The sequence below is a fragment of the Coturnix japonica genome, chromosome 15 (assembly GCF_054131305.1).
Source record: "Coturnix japonica strain WE chromosome 15, WE-NBRP24, whole genome shotgun sequence".
Taxonomy (NCBI): Eukaryota; Metazoa; Chordata; class Aves; order Galliformes; family Phasianidae; genus Coturnix; species Coturnix japonica.
In genome coordinates this window covers 6,329,382-6,348,210 of record NC_140677.1, presented here as the reverse complement: position 1 = coordinate 6,348,210, position 18,829 = coordinate 6,329,382, and the positions used below count along the sequence as shown (strand labels likewise).

The window sequence follows — 18,829 nt, the reverse complement described above, 5'->3', positions numbered from 1 at the left end:
CCCCAAAGAGGACGTGACAGCAGCAGCCCTCACCTCAGTCCAGGCAGAGTACCTCCAGCCTCCCACGTTACAGTCTCCTGTGCACTTCTCCCTTGCGCTTGGCTTGGTTTGGCTGCTGCAGAAGCGGTCATCGACCTTCTCTGTCTTCCCCTCCAACCTGTTGTACTTGGAGCAGTAGATCTCCAGCATGCGGTATCCCAGCCCACACTGGGCTGTGCACTCGCTCCTCCTTGCCACGTGCCACCTGAAAGCAAACATTGGTGACACAACCTATGAGAATGTCATGGCAGCTGTGGGGCTCTGGGACATGGCAGATAACATGGCTTTGGGGTGTCTGACATTAAAATATACATTCTTGAATGGGAAATTTTGATCCTTCCTGGTGGTTTCCAAGCAATTGGGAAGTACTGGGCAGTCAGCTCTGGCTTTGCTTTTGGGAGGGAAGGAACAGCCTCGTGTTCCTCCTGATGGGAAGTAAAGGTGATGTGGCAACAGGAGAACACTCAGGATACAAAGCCAAGCACAGAGTGGAGCATTGGGGTCTTTCTGCCCTATGGTCCACTACAGGAGAGCCACCTGAGCAGCAAGTACACAGCACTGCTCCTATGCTCAGAGAGCAAACTGCAGCAAGGCTAGGAGAAGAATAAGATCAAGGGGATATGGAGTCAATAGTTCCTGAACTACAGAAGCCCCCGTGTCTCTGACTGCTTTCCAAAACTTGGGCATTTCCCCTTCTCAGGTTTCCAACCTGTTGCAATGGTGACAGCTGTTACCTCAACAACTTGTCCCACAGCAGCCCTGTAGTGGCTGTTTACACCCCAGATTTAACAAACCAAAAGAAACCCCTCCAAAAACCCAGTAATCCAAACTGCTTTGCCAGCAGCTGGTTATTGTCACCATGTTTTATGCTCTTGAAATAAAACCAGATTGCTGCTTAAAGGAAAATGGGTTGCGATCACTTAGGGCACACTCCATCGATTCCAGCTCTCTGGCAGTTGACTGGGGACAGCCCCAGACTCACTCTACACTTCAGTCCATTCCTCACTTTAAGCAAATGATAAATCCAAGCCTTAGCGACTCTTTGTTTTGAGCACATGTGGTTTTTTCCCCCCTTCTTTGCCCAACACCATCCTACAGTCTGTATTTCTATCCAGGCAGAATGAAACATCAAGCATTTGTTGTAATAGTTAGCACTAATTGAATCCAACATAGCAAACTTGAAAATGCAGAAATGTGCCTCCCAAAACACAGCTGGCTGACATCAACAACTCTTGGGTGACAGAGAGACAATGGTTAATCCCTCTTTTTGTTTGTTTTTATTAAACCTAACACAGGCTGCTGAGAAAAGGGGTGACAGCCAGGAGTGAAAGAGGAGTAAACAATAAATGCTATGCATATACATGAGTAATCAGAGCACACCTTAATTCGCACTCCGTGCCACAAGGCTCCATTATAGGGTCAGGTTGGGGAATCCGATCACACCTTTGGTCTGACACCGTGAGTTGGTCTGACTCCCTCGTACACACAGGCTTCCTTTTTCTTTCTCCTACACAGAAAGAAAACACAGACTTGACACATACAGGACAGCAATTAAATCAGTTATTTCTCCTCTTCCCTTAGTAGTAGTATTTCAGAGATGGGCTACAAAGGTTCCCTGCTTTGCAGCTGAAAAGCACCACTGCAGTTTTACACCTTGCAAGCGGGGCATCACAGGTTATCTATCTCCTGCTGCAGGCAGGGAAACAAGCCCATAATGCAAAAGTCTCCAAGAAAGCACATAGAAAAGAATTTGCAAACATTGCTGAGATCCCAGGTGAACCCTGTAATGGCTTCCTGAGCACTTACCTTGGCAGAGCTTACTACAGGGCTGCCAGGGGCCATAGGCATTCCAATAAAACTGCTGAGGTTTGTCTTCAATGGGGATATTAAAAGTGTAACGAACGTCAGGATTGTACAAATTGCCCACTGATAAAACCTAGGAGAAAAGAAGGATAAAGTGGAGTAAACTAACAGACTTTGCCTCCGGTTGTTTCCAGCCCAGTAACACTTGGCAGGTTTTTCCACACACACACAAATACTTCACCTGAAGTGTTATTTCTTGCTCAATCCGATCTGTAGAATTAATCCTTTCGATAGCATTATCCGATCCGCTGTATTCAATCACAGCATTCCCAACTTTGATTTCCCTTTTAAACATACTGACGACAAAGTCTCCATTTAATATAAAGTCTCCTTGACTGTTAGATAAGGCTGCATAGGTGCAAAAAACAAGAACTAAAGATGCAGAATTAACTCAGGTGTACATAATTATGTGGGTCATGTGCTCAATCAGTGCTCCCTTCACTGTGTGGGGAAGCAAAGCTGACTGGCACTCTCAGGCAGAAAGGGTGGAAAGAGAGCAGCAGAGATTTTACAGACATGGCTCTTATCCCTTTTTCCTTTGTAAACCACACTAAAGTGAAGCCTGAATGCCTGAAGTTGTTCCCAAACAGCTTCCCCATAACCTAGGGGCAGGCTGCTGCAGGCAGTGTGATACAAAGCCATTCTGCCCAAGTATTTGTGTTAGTTGTTGCAGATAGGGTGACTTGCATGTTGTTTCCAGGTGTGTTCTTAAGATAAATTTCTCTGCCCTAATTGCCCAAACTTTGTTTTTTTTGGTGGATAATTGCGGGGAGTTTGGTCAGCACCTCCTTCACCCTCCTCCCTGTTTACTTTTTTATTATTCCAAATCTTAAGGTATGTGAAAGCACTGAAGGCTTAAAGCCTAACTGCTTTATAAAAGGAATGGTTTCCTGAAAACAGCAGTCTGCTGCACAACTTCACACTAATGCGATTATGTAGCTAATTTCCTAAGTTAGTTTCCCCACCATTTCACCCATCACAGCTACGTTACTACAAAGCCTCTGTACGGAAAAACAATCCAAACTTAACACCAAAACACCAAAGGGAAGGTTTTTACACCAAATGAGGAGAGATAATGAAGCAAAACACTGGTGGTTGTGTACAGTTATAGGTGGATAAAAGCTCAAAAAGCAAACTCTATGCTCAACAAAATTCCATACTGTGGAGGCTTTAATGTCATTTGGCAGCAGTAAAACTCATTAAAGGACTCCTCCCTGTTTACTGTATCTTCCTACAACAGTAGATGCGTGTCTTGGACTTGATGACAACATCAAATTCCTCCTAAATTGTTAAGGAACTGCAAGTTTCACAGTACAGAGGGCCCAAGATTTCACACTCAATGAGCTGCAAAATAAGTGGACAAATGCACACTTCTCATTTGCTTCTCTTCAGGCCTAATGTGAAGAGATGCTCTCCCAGCAATATTAAAGCAGCATTAAAGAAGATTTGACTTCATTGCTTCCCAAGAAAATTAAAGGGTCCCCCAAGATGAACTGAGAAGCTCTTTAGGGCTCATTTTGGAGTGAACCACTTTGAATAGGCACCACTTGGGAAGTGTGCAAGGCCAGGCTGGACTGGGCTCCATGCAACCTGGTCTAACGGAAGGTGTCCCTGCCCATAGCAGGTGGCCTGGAAGTTGGTGATCTTAAAGGTCTCTTCCAGCCCAAACCTTTCAATGAATCTGACTGTTTTTCTAAAAAAGAGAAATAAGGAACCCTCTCTTCCTCTCTCAGGACAAAAGATATATAAAAGATATTGCATTGCTGTGGGATTTTGTTGGTACTGATGTGCATCCACTTCACTGCACTGCTGTGAAAACAAGGGCTGTGCAGGGCCAAGAGGACCCACTTGGGTTTTTGCCTCTATGAAGGGTCTGGAAATGTGGACTTTCAGCTTTTCAGAGAGACAACTAAAACTGCCAGTATCGCTTCCCTTTAGTGAACCATGGTCTCCTCTATTTGTTTCCAAAGTGAGACAAAGAAGCAAGTTTCTTCACCTCCCAGGAGGCTATGAACCTCCAGCCCAGCCCTTCCCTGGCATATACATTTATACTGAGTGCAGACCTCAGTATGTGTTTTTGCTCAGCATGGTGAATAATACCCAGACATGACCCTGAGGGCACACTTCTCATCATGTAAGCCTCCCAAAGTTTGCCTCGAGGATGGCATGAACAAAGAGAAGGAGCAAAATAAAGGTGACCAACCTTGGTAGATATACAGGATATATTCTAAACAAGAAAACACCTCCCCCTCTGGTGTATTCTTCACCTCCCTTAACAAGGGGCAACCAGACTTATCCACGCAACCAGAAAACAGCTGCATCCAGGACTGAAAACTGCACTGCAACTCACCCAGGTAGTTGTCATCCTCTGGTTTCCCTGAGTAACTGTGCTGACGCACATCAATATTTGTTGCACCAGCTGGAATGCGGACCACAACATTATAGCCTAGAACAGATTTAATGCAAAGTCAAGGCTATTACACAGATGTTTCATTTGCTTTTTATGGGGGGAAGGGAGATGAGCAAAATTACCTCACATTACACAATCCAATACTCTTCATTTAGGGATAGCATAAATAGTTATAACCTGGTATATCCTATAGCTAGAAGGATTTCACATTTTGTATCAGTGTTTTTGTAGATTAAGTGTGGTAAAGGCCTTTATAGATCCTTTATAGACCTGTATTTTTCACGATAAAGTTTTTAGCAACAGATTCTTACCGTAATGCACCGTGTTAAATGTGCCCGCAACAGTTTTGCACGAAGAATTATCCCCACCACAAACACCACATTTATCTCTTCTTGCTTTTGAATTCAGCACATGATCGCATCCAGCTTGCTTTAAGAGAAAAATTGAAAAACAAGATGGAGCAAACGCAAACTAGAACAGCATTTACAAATCTCCAAATTAAGCCCCACAAAAGCTTTGTGTGGAAGAGGCTGCCATGAGACAAATCACTTCCCCACATTTTTGTGCTGATTTACAGCATGGCTATCCCACACCAATTGCAAACAAAAAGCAAGATTCAGGACCACTACTGTCCCTGGAGGTTTTCAAGAAAAGGGTAGATGTAGCATTGAAATACATGGTTAGTGGGCATGGTGGGGATGGGTCGATGGTTGGACTAGATGATCTTAATGGTCTTCTGCATTCTTTCTATGACTGCTACCTTTGCCAGGCAGTGCCTGAGCTGAAGCAAACTTCTTGAGTTGGTTGTATCCAAGGAGAAACACATGATATGGAATCCATTCTTATAAAAGAGAAGGGAAAATAATTACCCTGCACAGGCCCTGCACGCAGATGTCATTGGTATCAGGGCCACAGGGGGTCCCATCAATGACACGGTCCCGCAGCTGGTAGTAAGCGGTATTCCCTGCCACGCGGCAGAACAGCTTGCAGCGATCCTTCATCAGGACTGGGGAGAGAGAAGACCAGGAGTGTGTTACCCAAATTGTTACCCAAATGCCACTGCCCAGTAAGCCCCCAGAAGAAGGCACCGTGTCCCCAGCACTTACTGCCACTGTACTTGGGCACCCAGCGCACGTTTGTGGGCAGCCCGTTGATGTTGAAGTGCTTCCCATCAAAGTCGGCACACTGTTCATCCCGGAAATCCTTCTTCAGCTTCGAGCACGGTTCAGTGTTGCAGGATTTAAATTTCATTCGACGTCCCACACAGTATTTCCCACCATTTTTAGGTCTGCAGGAACAAAGAAAGAAGCTGTGAAAGGTTTGAACAAAGGGAGTATTTGCCCTGTGATTAATACAGCTGAAGCTGGAGAAGACAGAACATCTTCCTTGACAGGGAATTCAGCTTCACACTTAGGGTCATGGGTTAGTGGGCATGGTGGGGATGGATTGATGGTTGGACTGGATTATCTTAATGGCCTTTTCCAACTTTAATGGTTCTATTCCCGTAATGTGGGTCCACCCCTCCATGACACCCCACTGATCCCACAGATTTGATGTTTCTTAGCTGAACAGAGACAGGAAATCCTCACATTCTGCTAACAATCTCCTACAACTGATGTCAGCTTTTCAGCATTCTTAGGTGCAGACGCATCAGCTCAGCAGTGTCTTTTCTCCCACAAATAACAGTTCTTCTTTCTACTTGTGACTCAAGTAGCAGAATTTCTGGCCACAAAGGGACATCCTGAACATCTCAGGGTACAGCACATAGGGAAATGTACTAGCAGCAGCACACTCCAGACCTCAGGGAGCCAGAAGCATGCATGGGGAAAGATCATTTTTGCTTTGAGAACATTTATACTGCAGTAGAACAGTTGCAATCTGACAAAGCTCTTACATTATGCAATCTCTTCATCGTTGAGGGCTGGAACACCACATTTCAAAATAACCCCAAACCACTCTAACAATTTTTGGGTGTTTGTAAACCAGTGTTGCTCTCCACAGAGGCTGAGTAAACAAAGAACTGCCCCTCAGAAATAAATCAGCCTCATAGAACACTGATCTCCAGTGTCGTGAAGAAATAATACTACATTCTTCAGCATTGTGTGGTATTTCTATGAATAATCATCAACAATATACCACAGAGATGGGAAGGAGCAATACACACATAAGAACCTCCTTGTTCTGGCCTCAGTTTGGCTCATCTCAGAATCATCTATTTTATCAGCTAATGGATGGCATGGACCATTGTAACATTGCTCCCCTCTCACAAACATCTGCTTTCAAGCTGGAAATCTCCTTAACAGCAACCTAGGGAGCCCCGGGGCCTGAATGCATACACATGTCCAACACAGCTCCCAGCACACGTGGATCCCTTGGAAGGACCAACATGCAGACATGATCAGACTAATGTTCACACAGAGCACTCACCCATGCAGAGAAGCATCCCCACATTCAGGGCTCCTGACACCAATATCTCATGACAAACTCCCTTTCTCTTGTAATACTGCAACTATGCCTTGCTCTACATGCCATGCTGCAGCTAGCAGCTCTTCTAGGGCCACCTGGTCCTGAGTTCCCAGGGGCAGCCCAGGTGGGACAGACCTGTTCTGGTGAGTTAATGGACTCCTTAAGCCCATACCCAGCCTGCTTCCTTTTCAAGTGCTCAGAGTTTCCTTACATGACTGCAAAGTGCCCTTCAGTATGGGTGCAAGAGCGGGGTACAGACTGAGTCAGGAGCTGCAGCCTTTTCTTCAGTATCTTGGCATAGGGGCTCATTTTTGACTGCCATAATATCAGTGTAGTATCTTATTGGCATGCAAGATATCACCCCAGGTCCTAGAGCAGCCAGAATATATACCTTTGAATGTAAAAGACTTGAAAACCATTTCAGATCTTAATCCAGGTTGTTTTTGCTGCCGTCAACAGAGCAGGAAAAAAGAAAGATGTATACTTCTGAAGTTCTTTGAAAAACAAGGGAGGCAGTGAGAGCACCCAGCAGCACCTCTCCATGTTTTATTCCTCCTTCATTCACTTGCATCACCCCAGCAGCCCATGTTAAGGGAAGGGCATGTGGTGGGAGTGCACACTACGGTGCCAGACTACAGGGACAATGCAACAGGTTTGGCACAAAGCTGTGTGCACAGTGTTGTGGTTGATGGAGCAACAAGACAAATGGAATTTTAAAATCCCTCTGTTAGCCTCTAGGTTAAAGGTGATTTTCCAGCAGGAAAGTTATCAGTCCAAATGGATGCTGCTCCAGAAACCAAGAACATGTCCCCACTGACAGCATCCAAATGTTTGGCCACATAACTTTTCTTGTGCATGGAAAGGTACTTATTTTGTGTTTCCATGGCTACTGGAAGACTGCATGGCATGTGCTGACTCAGCACAGCATGATGAGCACTCCTTCATGCTCGTGCATTTCTTAGCATCACTTTAATTAAGAGACTGGAGTCCATCTCCCTTGGCCTCACCCCTTCTCTTCCTTTTCAGTGCTTGAGCTCAGCCAGCCCTCCTGCCACTCCGCCTCTGCAAGCATGAGCTCTCCTTTCTCCCACCAGCCCTCCCCATGGCTGGCCCCAAAGGCTTGCAGCAGGTTTCAAAGAGGGATGCAGAAGCTGTTACATCAGTAATGGCAATTCCCTTGGCATTAAGCTGCCTGATACCAAAGGTGAGACATAACAAACCTGGTTGGCATTTTTAAGTACCTTCCTCTAGCCAGACCCATCTGCTCTTCATCACCTCGCTGTGTGTCCCTTATAAGAGCCTGGGAAGTGCTGTGCCCATGCCTTCTTGTTCTTGGGGCCAAAAGGATGCAGTTAAACAGCAACCAGCACAGCTCACAGTTTGTGCAAACACTCTGCTTTCATACCAGTTGCTCAACCAATTATTAATATTTCAGACCATGCATTCTTTTCCTTGAAGCCCACAGCCAAATTCCCTGCCATTCCATATGGGTCAGGATTTAGCAATTCAGGCTGATGACAAACATTTTTCAGTATCACTTTCTAATAGGGCACAGATTTCTACAAAGATTTTGCTAGTCTGCTCCAGCTGAAACATACAAAGATAAAGGATCAGCTGCAAATGTAGCCAAAAGCTGCAAAACCAGCCAGAGCAGGAATAGGATAGTAGAAAGGATGAGAAAGGGTCTGGCTTGTAGGAACAGCTGGAAAAGCAGTCGGAGTAGGGCCAAAATGGTGAAAAATGGATAAAAAACACAGCCCATCTTGCTCCTAGACTCCTCTGATCATTAGGGCAAGAAAAACACCATCAGGATTAAGTGGGAAAACAGGAGGCAATAAATTAATGCAGACGTGACAGCTCTTTCCTTGCCCCTCTCCCATCTTGGTGCACTTTACCCATGACTCAGCCTTACCCCCACATCCAGGCACTTACTCAGGCCGGTTGCACTCCCTGATGGCTGTCTTGATTCCGCCTCCACAAGTTCTTGAGCACGTCCCAAAAGGGCTCCAGGTACCCCAGGCTCCATCCACCACCGGTGCCTCGCGCTCCTTGGGCACACACATCCCAAAACGGCAGTGCTGCGGGTAGAGATGGGCAACTTTTGCATGGCTTTGCCATTACGAATCAAATCATAGAGTCACAGAATGGTTTGGGTTGGAAGGGATTTTTAAGATCATCTAGTTCCAACCCCCCTGCTATAGGCAGGGATGCCTTCCTTTAGAGCCGGTTGCTCAAAGTCCCATCCAGCCTGGCTTTGAATGCTTCCAGGACAGGGAATGCCAGCAACAGCCCAAGATTCAAAATGCAGGAACTACTTCACAATGAAAAAGCAAACTTGGACTTATTTTTATTATCATTTTGATAAAACAAAAACCAACAGAGAAGCAAAGACAGAGCCCACGGCAGTGATTTACGGGAAGGGGACTGAGGATAATAACATCTACCAAAGATTCCCTGCTTGCTGGTGCCGAACAGCACAGCAGCGCTCACAGCGCTTTGGAAAAGCTGCTTATCCGATTTCCTGGAGAGCAGCAGGAACCACAAAGTGTCAGAAGAGGAGACAGACAAAAGGGAAATAACAGAGAAAACACAAACCTCCCCACAGCTGTGCACAGCCCAGGACAGAGGAGGGAAAGGAAGCTTCCCAATCCAAAGGGCAAATTAAGAAAGAAAAAATGAGTTCCTCAATCCAAAGTATATATATATATATATATATATATATTTTTATTATATATATATATATATATTTTATTTTTTTTTATTCAGCCATAACCTGGGACTTGCCAAGGCCTGCTCTGCACTTGTGTTTTCCAGCTCTAATTGTTGTTTTCTTTCATTTGTGAAACTGGTTTAAATTATCCCAGCAAGTCCCTGTCCCTGGTTTGCATATTATAAATGGTGTCTCCTTGGAGTGTGTCTGCTAGCACAACTGCACAAACAGGGATAGCTTAGGGCAGAGACACGTTCTGGCCCCACTGAGCAAAATGGATGGATGGAAGAATGGGGTTCCACTCTCACTAAGCTGTTCTTGCTAATGCAGATTCACTCCCAGAGATACACTAACCTGATAACAGATGCCCAAATTTTTGCAATTACATGAAGCTCAAACACTGCTGATTGCTCCCAAATTAGATTAGGTTAGAGAGTCAAAGGAGAAAACGCATAGATGCATCACTAAAACATATCCATGCTTTAGTTCCTCCCACCAGAATCTGCTCAGGCTCTGAAACACCTGACAATCTTTATGGTAATTGGGTCACCTTTACAAACATGCTGCATTTTTCCAGCCCCTTCACTAATACCAAAAGGTTCCACCATGAGCCCACCCTCTTCTTTTAGACTTACAAAGCACTTCAGGGAAACCTATCTGGGAAACAGCAGATTTAAAGGGCTGAGAAATGCAGATGGGGACCCCCATATCAGTCCCAAAAAGATCTAAGAGCTATCATCAGCATACAGAAACACATGATATAAATACAGCAGTGCTGTCCCAGAGAAGAACTTCTTGCAGACACATTGATGCTCACAGCTAAATATATAACCACAGTCATGCTTGGCACCACTGACCCAGAGATGACCAAATAGCTAACTAGTGAATGCACACAGCTATTGAACTGTGATATGACCTATACGTTTCCCATCCCATGATTGAGAATTAACCAGGAAATCACCTACATCTCTTGATTCTATTCAAAACCAGGAGTTTGGAATTGATAGCAAATCAAGGGTGTTAAAAAAGAAAAAAAAGAAAAGAAAGAAAAAGAGCAGCTGTTTTAAATAAGCAGCAAGATTATCTTATGGAAACGCAATGGTGTTTCTTGGAACCACGCTGTGAATAGTCTGGCTGTGCAGCCTTCGTGCCTTTTGTATTTCAAAAATAATTTCTATGTTGAATTACAACAGAAAACTAAAAAGTCTGCTAGGGCTCTCTCTCCTATGAGCTTACAGATCAGACAATGAAGGGAATAAAAGAGTTTTTGTCTGGAGCAAGTTCAAAATAATTTAAATGGACACAAAGTTGAACAGGAGTGCAATGGCAGGGACAGGAGACACTATAACAGACTTTCCTTTCCTTTGTCTTGTCGCAGGAGTCCTAGATAATTCACCAAATCCGGCTCCCATCCATGGGCTGACTCTGGCTGAATAGATTAGCAGGGGGCAGACAAGTGCTGTGAAGCATAACAGATACGCTACCTGCTGCCCATAAGGCAGGAGACAGAAATGATTACCCTCCCTCTACTCTTCTTTTACCAATCCTCAAACAACCCCAAAACCCACAAGAGACAGAGGTCCAAGTTTACTACCCTCTTTGTTTTCTTTCTTGGTGGCACAGTAATTAATTTCAAACCCGTAATGCATCGGTGCTGTGAAACACTGTAAAATATCGTGACTAGTATTCATCCAAACTCTGGGCTGAGCTCGTTGCTTGGGTTAGCAGTATCACATTCAGTATCCTCACATGCAAAATATGCATAAGCTAATGCTCCTGTGTTGTTTTAGTACTCCTGATTGAAGAATAAATTGAGAGCCTGATTAAATCTCCATGCCAGCTATTTTTGCTAGATTTGTCTTAGCTATTCAGGCTCCCTCATTTCCAAAGATATCTCCATAAAAAAAGGCATGGTATTTTCTCCATCTGCCAACCCACTTATTGTGGACTTTAAACATGTAGGCTTGAGGCAAGGCATTAGTCAGCAAGCAGAAGTTTGATGGGGCTCCTGGCCACAGCAGAGTACCAAAATAGTGATTTATTCCAAAGAAAAGCACTCCAGACTCGCACCTCAGCATTTCACAAGCCCAAGAAAACACTTATGAGGAGGGAGTTTATGATGATTCAAACCTTAAGCTTGAATTAGATCAACACAGAGATACAAGAATTACTTCATAAAGCCCTTTTATTGAAAGTATATTCAAAGGCCTAGGCATGATTGGATTGTGTTGTTTTTCCTTCAGTTCTCGGTTAAGAAGCTCAGGTCACGTTTGTCTAAATTTGCCCAGCCTTGTCAGATTGGCTAAATTTGTGGAGTAAAATGTTTTCCATTGCATAGGCTTTAAGATCCACGCAAACGCACTCAGCCCCCCAGCTAACACACACTAAATGCGTGCAAGTGCAGATGTTTGAACATCACACTGGGCCATCTCTGAAGGTAATTGAAGGCTCGTCTGAACTAGACTGCAGCTCAGTTTTTGGAATATCAAAACAAAATGGTTATTTCTGAGATTTCAGAGGTAAAAGGAGCCCAACCTCACACACAGTTGAGACACAAGGTCTTCTCAGGAAGTGAAGGGACACAAAAAGTCAGAGGAACTCCTGGGATAACAAAAGTTGACCCTGATTTTTAAAATAGGGGAGATTTTACATGAAAGCATTAAATATGGCTGAGCCACTGGCTCCAAAGAATAACACAGGAGTAGGATTTCCAGCCAGATCCCTAATGCACAACCACAGCAACAAAATCAGTCCTACTGACTGCTCTTTTCCATGAGAAAGGAATGCAGATAGATACATTTTGCCCATTGTCTTGAATGAGATCAGTCAAGTTGGTTGAACGAATGACTTTTCAGATCCACAGCTTATATAGGAAATTATATCTAAGATAGCATCCATACATTTTAATGAAAATACATTGCAAGGACTATGAATTAAGATGTTGAGTCTTTCTATGCAATGAAAACTTCAACTCTTTATCATTAATAGTCAGAAAAGCAAATTTTTAAGGCATTCTTTTAGAGTAATGGCACACTTGATATTACAGCTGGATGGAGAAACCTTTTCTACAGACAAAAATGAGGGAAACCAGCTAAGAGTTTCTCTTCAATAAGTGTAGGTATCTCAATAAAAAGTAATAATTCTTTCCCAACTATTTTTCTTGAGATCCGGATAACTGAAAACTAAATACTCATAGTAGAAACCACAATGCTACTTGGAAGCTAACAGCATGCATGGAAATTGAAAGTTACTATGAATTATTGCCAGAACTGTTCCATAAAGAAAATGTCAACCAGTTCTATATTTTACTCTGAAGCTGCCAAGTTGAGAAGCCAGTTGGCAAATTTATGTTAAGCAAAATTACTAATTACTCACATCACATAGGAAATTTCTAATAAAAGCATTGGGAAACTTTGCAGAAGTTTTGCTCAGGAGTTCACTCGAGGGCATAAATTTAAAAAATCAGCATTCCAAAAAGAATACCTGCTTTAAACAAAGTTATGCCGTGCAGTGCATTTTAGTCACGTTACTGGGATGGAGTTAACAACTCCATACAACTGGCCACAGGGATTGGATGATTTGGATTGATACAATTATAGCCTGACCCACAGGAAATGCACTACAGGGAACAAACCACCAGGTGTTACAGACCTTTCCAGGTTCACACTCTGTCCCATCAGCCCAAGGCGTGTGCTGGGTACGACATCCCTTGTGTGCACCATCAATGTTAATACACCAAAGTCGCCGACACTGCATCTGCTTAAGATATTGGAAACATCAAAATATGAATAGATTCTTCTTACATGCCATGTGCCCTACAGGATAGATGACCCTTTGTGAAATTATCCCCCTAGGATCCATCATTAAATCACAAGCTTGACAGTAACTTCATGGCTTGCCCCATCTCTGCAGCCAGGAAAACCAAGGACCAGCTAGTGGGAGCAGCCTTGACACCGATCCATTGCCCTCCTCACCCAACCCTGGGCAGATTTACTATGCTCTGGCAACACCAGAAAGACTAAAGTGTGGAACTGCACTTACCATATATGGGCACACTTGGGATCCAGGTCCAAAAATTAACTCACATTGTTTATTGACGTCATAAATGAGCCCCGGGAGCTGCTGAGGCAAAGTGTAAGTTCTTGATGAAGGTTCATCAAGCAGGCATTCCCCATAGCCAGTGCTGTAACACAGAGCAGAAAAACAGCATTAAACAGGAGGTGATGAGACTACAATCCATTGGTGTTTATCTGATCTGGCCTCAGGGCAGATGGGCACCAGACTTCCCAAGTTTAACAGCTTTTGCAGGCTCCAGCATAGGAGCGTAAGAAGCTGCTTCCCCATTCACCATCCTCTCTTCATGCTGTGCTAAACAACTTTCCACCACAGTACAGCCAGCTACCCTCACAAAAGCATGTCTGAGCACGTACCACATGCATTTCATTTCTGAGTGAGCTTTAGAAGACATTTAGAACAAAAATAATTGATTAGCACCCAAAGGATTGAGCCTTTGGTTCTGCCATGGCACCACTGTGGTTCTTGTTCTGCTTCCCATCACAGCTCATGGGAAGGCATCATGGCAAAGTGGGTGATCACTGTGCATCAAGCTGACCTGAGGGCTCCTTCAACAGTGTCTCCACAATGGACTAGTGCCAGGGCTTTATCTTGACCTGTGGAGCAGAAAGGCAGATTCAATCTGCCTCCTGAAATGTGTTTCTGTATCTAGGCCACAGGGCTTGGAAAACTCACTCTTCAGGTTAGAGGAGAACACACATTCCTTAAAAGCAACATCCATGGGGGAAGCCTTATTCCTCCCCTTAGACAGGCCAGTCCTTGCCAGCTTATCACGAGGCTGAACTGGCAGGGACTGGATGCCAGGGCTGCATTCCTGTTCTATGTAAAGGATGTGTGCACACACAAATCCCTCTTATTTCCTCCAAACGCTGCACACCAGGATTTCACATTAACTGGAGAACCCCATGGGATACAGGCACACAAAAAACAGCCCAAAAAACATCTGGGAAGCCTTACTCCAGAAACTCAGTGATGTATTTCCTACTGCATTTTGACCACATCCATGGATTGGTGTAGAAGTTCAATGTTGGTGCCATGACATGCTGTTGATTTTTACCTCCATCTTCTTTGCACTTATGATTATCATCATGTGGCATATTAAACCTAAGAGATACACAACAGGGATAAATTCAGTTGAATAAATGATGACAAGCAAGTATACAGCATAGAAAGAGCAATAGTATGAACTAAGTAAAAATAAACCCATCACATTTTCATAGAACCCCTGCAAATATGTATTACAGAATAAAAGCATTACCATTCACATATTCATAAGCATCAACAAGCACAACTGAAATGCTTTCAGAACACTTGTGTTCCTAGCACTGGTCTGCAGCACCCCGCTAAGCTCTCCACTGCCCATGTTCAACAAGGCAAGTCCTTTGGGAGCTCAGAGTAACACAGCTGCAGCTGTGGTTTCCTTTCTAGCTGATGGTTCAGATCCTGCAGGCAAATGCCTGTCTCCACCTTCACAAAAATGGCAAGTTCCCTGAAACTGAGCCAAAAAGCCATGAGTAAGTCCCCAAAGGAGAGGGATGATTCAAGCCTACTGGCAACCTGAGCCCAAAGTCCCTTGTGTACATGGGCAGCACCCTATGCAGGCTGTGAAATGGGCTGCAATGGGGACAGACTTGGCTCCTACACTTGATGTGGCAGGTTTACAAAATGCCATCAAACATCAATATCAGCATGAACCCACGTGAAGTTTGCAGCACATGATGTTTTGAAGAATGTGGCAAATATGAGACGGAGACGGAACGGCTTAAAGCGCTTTGCTGTTTGAAGTAGAAAAGGGGAAATGACCCACTGTGATCCTGTGCCTGAAGGCCGGGGAGTTTATATCCCATTAAGATCACCTCCAGTGAACCACCTTGCCTCAGCTCCCTGCAAAAGAGCAGAGGCATTTCCTGCTTGGGAGCGCCGCAAACTCCTCAGCAGCACTGGGGCAACAAAAGTGAGGGAATTAACCACAACTGAGGTGTGAGGAAAGCAAAACCTTGGGGAACTCTGTCAGGAAATAGCATTTAAATAAATATTACTGATGTTAAAAATAGAACACCTGAACCAGCCCTCCATGCAGAAACAGGGAGTGTAAAACAATGAGTGATCTGTTCCTGAGTACTCATCCATCCCACACCTACAGGCTCCCACTGCAAACGGAGCATGAGGTCACTTTGGACTGAACCAAATGCCCAACAAGGCCACGGTGAAATGGCTCAGCAGGTGGGTCAGGCTCATTTATTCATCCCAACCAGCTGCCAGATGTCCTGGGTAAATCCCTCCTTTTGCATAGCTGCTGTGCAATGCTCACATCCCTCACATGGGTCCTCCCCAAGGCTCTCAGCATCTCCCAGTCTTGGACGAAAATCCAGCTTGTTCTCATGGCTGAGACACTATGGCTGCTGAAGTTGTTCCTACTGACATTTGCATGTAGAAACAACATAAGATATTTTATTAGCTCTCCTACCCTGCCTAAGTGTTTTGTGGGATACTGTCAAACCTCCCTCGCAAAACATGAATCTATTGGTTTTGCAGCTCTCAGATAAACTCTGTAGCACTCCACTGCTTCCAAGTCACATCACAGCTTAATCTTCCTGGGCAGTACACCTTGTACCCAAGTATATTTATCTCCTCTCAAATAATTAGGCTCAGTGGGTACCAAGTCCTAGCCTGGCTGGCAAGCCTCAGCTAACATAAATCTCAAGCTATTTAGATGTAAATGTATTTACATAAAACATACACATGGCCAAGTTCATGTGCTATTGTGAAAGCAGTACTCAGTCCGTTATCTTCGCTAATTGAGCAGCTCCTGTAGGGGTCACAGACAGTACCCAGCTCTGCCAGACCTAGGAGAGAACAGAGATATTTACAATAGAAAAAGAAGCATTGCCCACAGTTCAGCACAGGCAACTAACACTGTTTTTAAATTACAAAGAAAAGGTTTTCCTTACCCAGAGTATCACACTTGTCATGCGCTCTGCATATATCCTGTCTGAAAGCAGAAGAGACCTGACACATTAATTTTCAATGCAGCAGTGAGTTTAAGTACAAGGACAATAATAAAAACATTCATAAGAACTTCTTGGTCATCCACCAAACCTCCTCATGCTGTTTTGTCATATCATCCAGCAGGAATCAGAACCAGCTCCCTCCCAGCCAGAGGGTTGCACCACACACTGAAACTTGGTCAGATCCTGGGCAGCCCTGAACTTATCATCCATCACCATGGTGGACAAGTTATCCCAATTACGCTCATAATTACACTGCTCTCACAACTGTATGTCATCACACTCACACTGAAAACGTTTCACACAGCTACAGTTATGATGTACTGACAGCCTGACACATGGCTGGCTATGGTATTTGTGAGACTATTCACCATACCTGGTGACAAGCACAGCTGTATCGTGCTGCAGGTGACTTCCTTCAGGGTGGTTCTGGGATTGCTGCCACTGGCAAAAGTTTTTTAAAGTCGTCTGGGCATTGTAAGATATTGCAGGACCATCCTAATAAGCAATACACATAAAGCAGGTATTCAGTCATTCATCACGAGGCCCGCTACAAATGCCATTGTCAAACAGAAGGAGAAAACCACTTCCATTACCTGCTCATTATGTATCACAACCAGCTTCACAATTACAATATTGATTAAATTTCCAATGCTTGGGTCTTTGTAGATGGAAGCCACCTGTTTTAAGAAGAAATATTCAATGTTATTCAAGGAGCACGTAAAACAAAGCATGCATGCTTTCCACTCTGCAACCATTTTTCTCCTGAGCTGCTCTTCTGTCCCACTCTGTGCTCCAATTCTACCAGGCTGTATATACCCATGAACTCACTGCATACTTGAGAAAACTCTCCCATCAGTAGCACAATTTTAAGTGAAACAAACCCACTCATACCACAGAAAGTCAATATTTTCTTTTGCTCTATTAAGCGTATCTCCAAATTAAAAGATCCCTTTGCTCTGAGATGCAATGGCTATTGATCAAGACTGTCATAAGTGACTTATTTTCTCAAGTGCACTGAATAGGATGAAAATCCCTGCAGTGACATCACCAGGTTGGATACTCATCTCCAGTAACTATGCGCCCATAGAGCTGCCTGAGAAAGCATCCTACCGTCATTAGCAAATAAAATGCTTGCCTGCAGCATGGAAAGCCAATCCTAGAACTGCAGCAAAGACCAAGGTGATCACAGGCTCTTCTTCTTTTAAACAGTAATAGAATTGAGGTAAGCACATAACCTACTAGCATCCATCCCTGGGAAGGCATGGTCCTCAAGGCACAGTTTTAATTCAGCTGCTATTTCTCATGGGCCTAAATAAACAGAAGAGTTCAATCTGTGGATCATAGAGCCAGTGGTGCTTCTTGTGCTGCCCAGGGTTCAGAAAGCAGAAAGGAAACAGAGTGGAATGGGTTTGAGAAGGTAGATAACTCCAAACAGTGTTTCCCAGCCAAGCTTAATGCTCATCTCCATACCTAGCTGAGGCAAACTGGTGGTATCACACAAAAATTTAGCTCAAAGTAGGATCTTTGGCTGCTGTGGGAAATCTCTCTGCCCAGCTGAATACTTACTATTGACATTAACGTTAGGACATAGTGCTGCAGATTAGCCCCATGGTAGGCAACCATCCTGCTGTCAGCCACCACCATCACTTCCACAAATCGTGGGTAGGAGAGAAACCTCTTTGTTCTTCTGTGGCTCTTCTTCTCACTGACATTCCCCGTCTCATTGCTATCTGCAGAAAACGGATTCACTTCCAGGCTGTGTTTCAACATTTCCGTGTCAGATAATAAGCTGCTTTCTACCCATTGTTTTCTCCAGTGTTTCCGCTTGTTCTTTTTATGGCTGTGTTCATGGTCTATGATTAAAAAGCAGAGAAACATAATGTACATTCCAGAGCAAATACAGATTAAAATCCACATATTTTATGTCACAATACCTATTTACCTCATCTGAGCATTAAGCAAACATGTTCTAAACAGCTAACCAAGCCCTGTGTGGAAGACCACCAGGTTGTCTAACATACAAGCCTTTGCTTAACTTTTAAAGGCTCGGGTAACCTCACTGAATCCAATGACACTGCAAGCAACGGTGGGGCCACTGTAGGACCCAGGATGTGATTGGACTCCTTTGCCCAAGTCCAATGATGGTAATTAGCCACTGTGGTGTGAGGATTCTGGGCACGTCCAAGGTGGCCAGGAAACCACAGGAAACAAAGGTTCAAATCCTGTATTTCTAGCTCAGGCATGAAGGACGGCAGG

At 44.2% G+C, this 18,829-nt stretch overlaps 1 protein-coding gene across 6 annotated transcripts in view; it reads right to left on the bottom strand.

Moving 5' to 3' along the window:
• The window catches only part of ADAMTS9 (ADAM metallopeptidase with thrombospondin type 1 motif 9), a 66,550-nt gene that overhangs the window by 34,927 nt on the left and 12,794 nt on the right, over window positions 1-18,829 (bottom strand). For 5 of the 6 annotated variants that reach the window (XR_014934590.1, XR_001557997.3, XR_014934591.1 and 2 more), the window contains 17 exons: window positions 18,140-18,426; window positions 17,167-17,250; window positions 16,947-17,068; window positions 16,514-16,554; window positions 16,303-16,408; window positions 14,520-14,666; window positions 13,530-13,671; window positions 13,140-13,247; window positions 8,711-8,856; window positions 5,419-5,600; window positions 5,182-5,318; window positions 4,624-4,741; window positions 4,253-4,348; window positions 2,084-2,250; window positions 1,846-1,975; window positions 1,420-1,546; window positions 34-244 (listed from right to left, as the gene is read on the bottom strand). Coding sequence is in view for 3 of the 6 variants with exons in the window: in XM_015875257.3 (XP_015730743.2) it covers window positions 34-244; window positions 1,420-1,546; window positions 1,846-1,975; window positions 2,084-2,250; window positions 4,253-4,348; window positions 4,624-4,741; window positions 5,182-5,318; window positions 5,419-5,600; window positions 8,711-8,856; window positions 13,140-13,247; window positions 13,530-13,671; window positions 14,520-14,666; window positions 16,303-16,408; window positions 16,514-16,554; window positions 16,947-17,068; window positions 17,167-17,250; window positions 18,140-18,426 (2,351 nt within the window). In the remaining 3 variants the exon portion in view is untranslated. The remainder of the gene's footprint in view (window positions 1-33; window positions 245-1,419; window positions 1,547-1,845; window positions 1,976-2,083; window positions 2,251-4,252; window positions 4,349-4,623; window positions 4,742-5,181; window positions 5,319-5,418; window positions 5,601-8,710; window positions 8,857-13,139; window positions 13,248-13,529; window positions 13,672-14,519; window positions 14,667-16,302; window positions 16,409-16,513; window positions 16,555-16,946; window positions 17,069-17,166; window positions 17,251-18,139; window positions 18,427-18,829) is intronic. The other variant, XM_015875258.3, reaches the window with a different exon arrangement.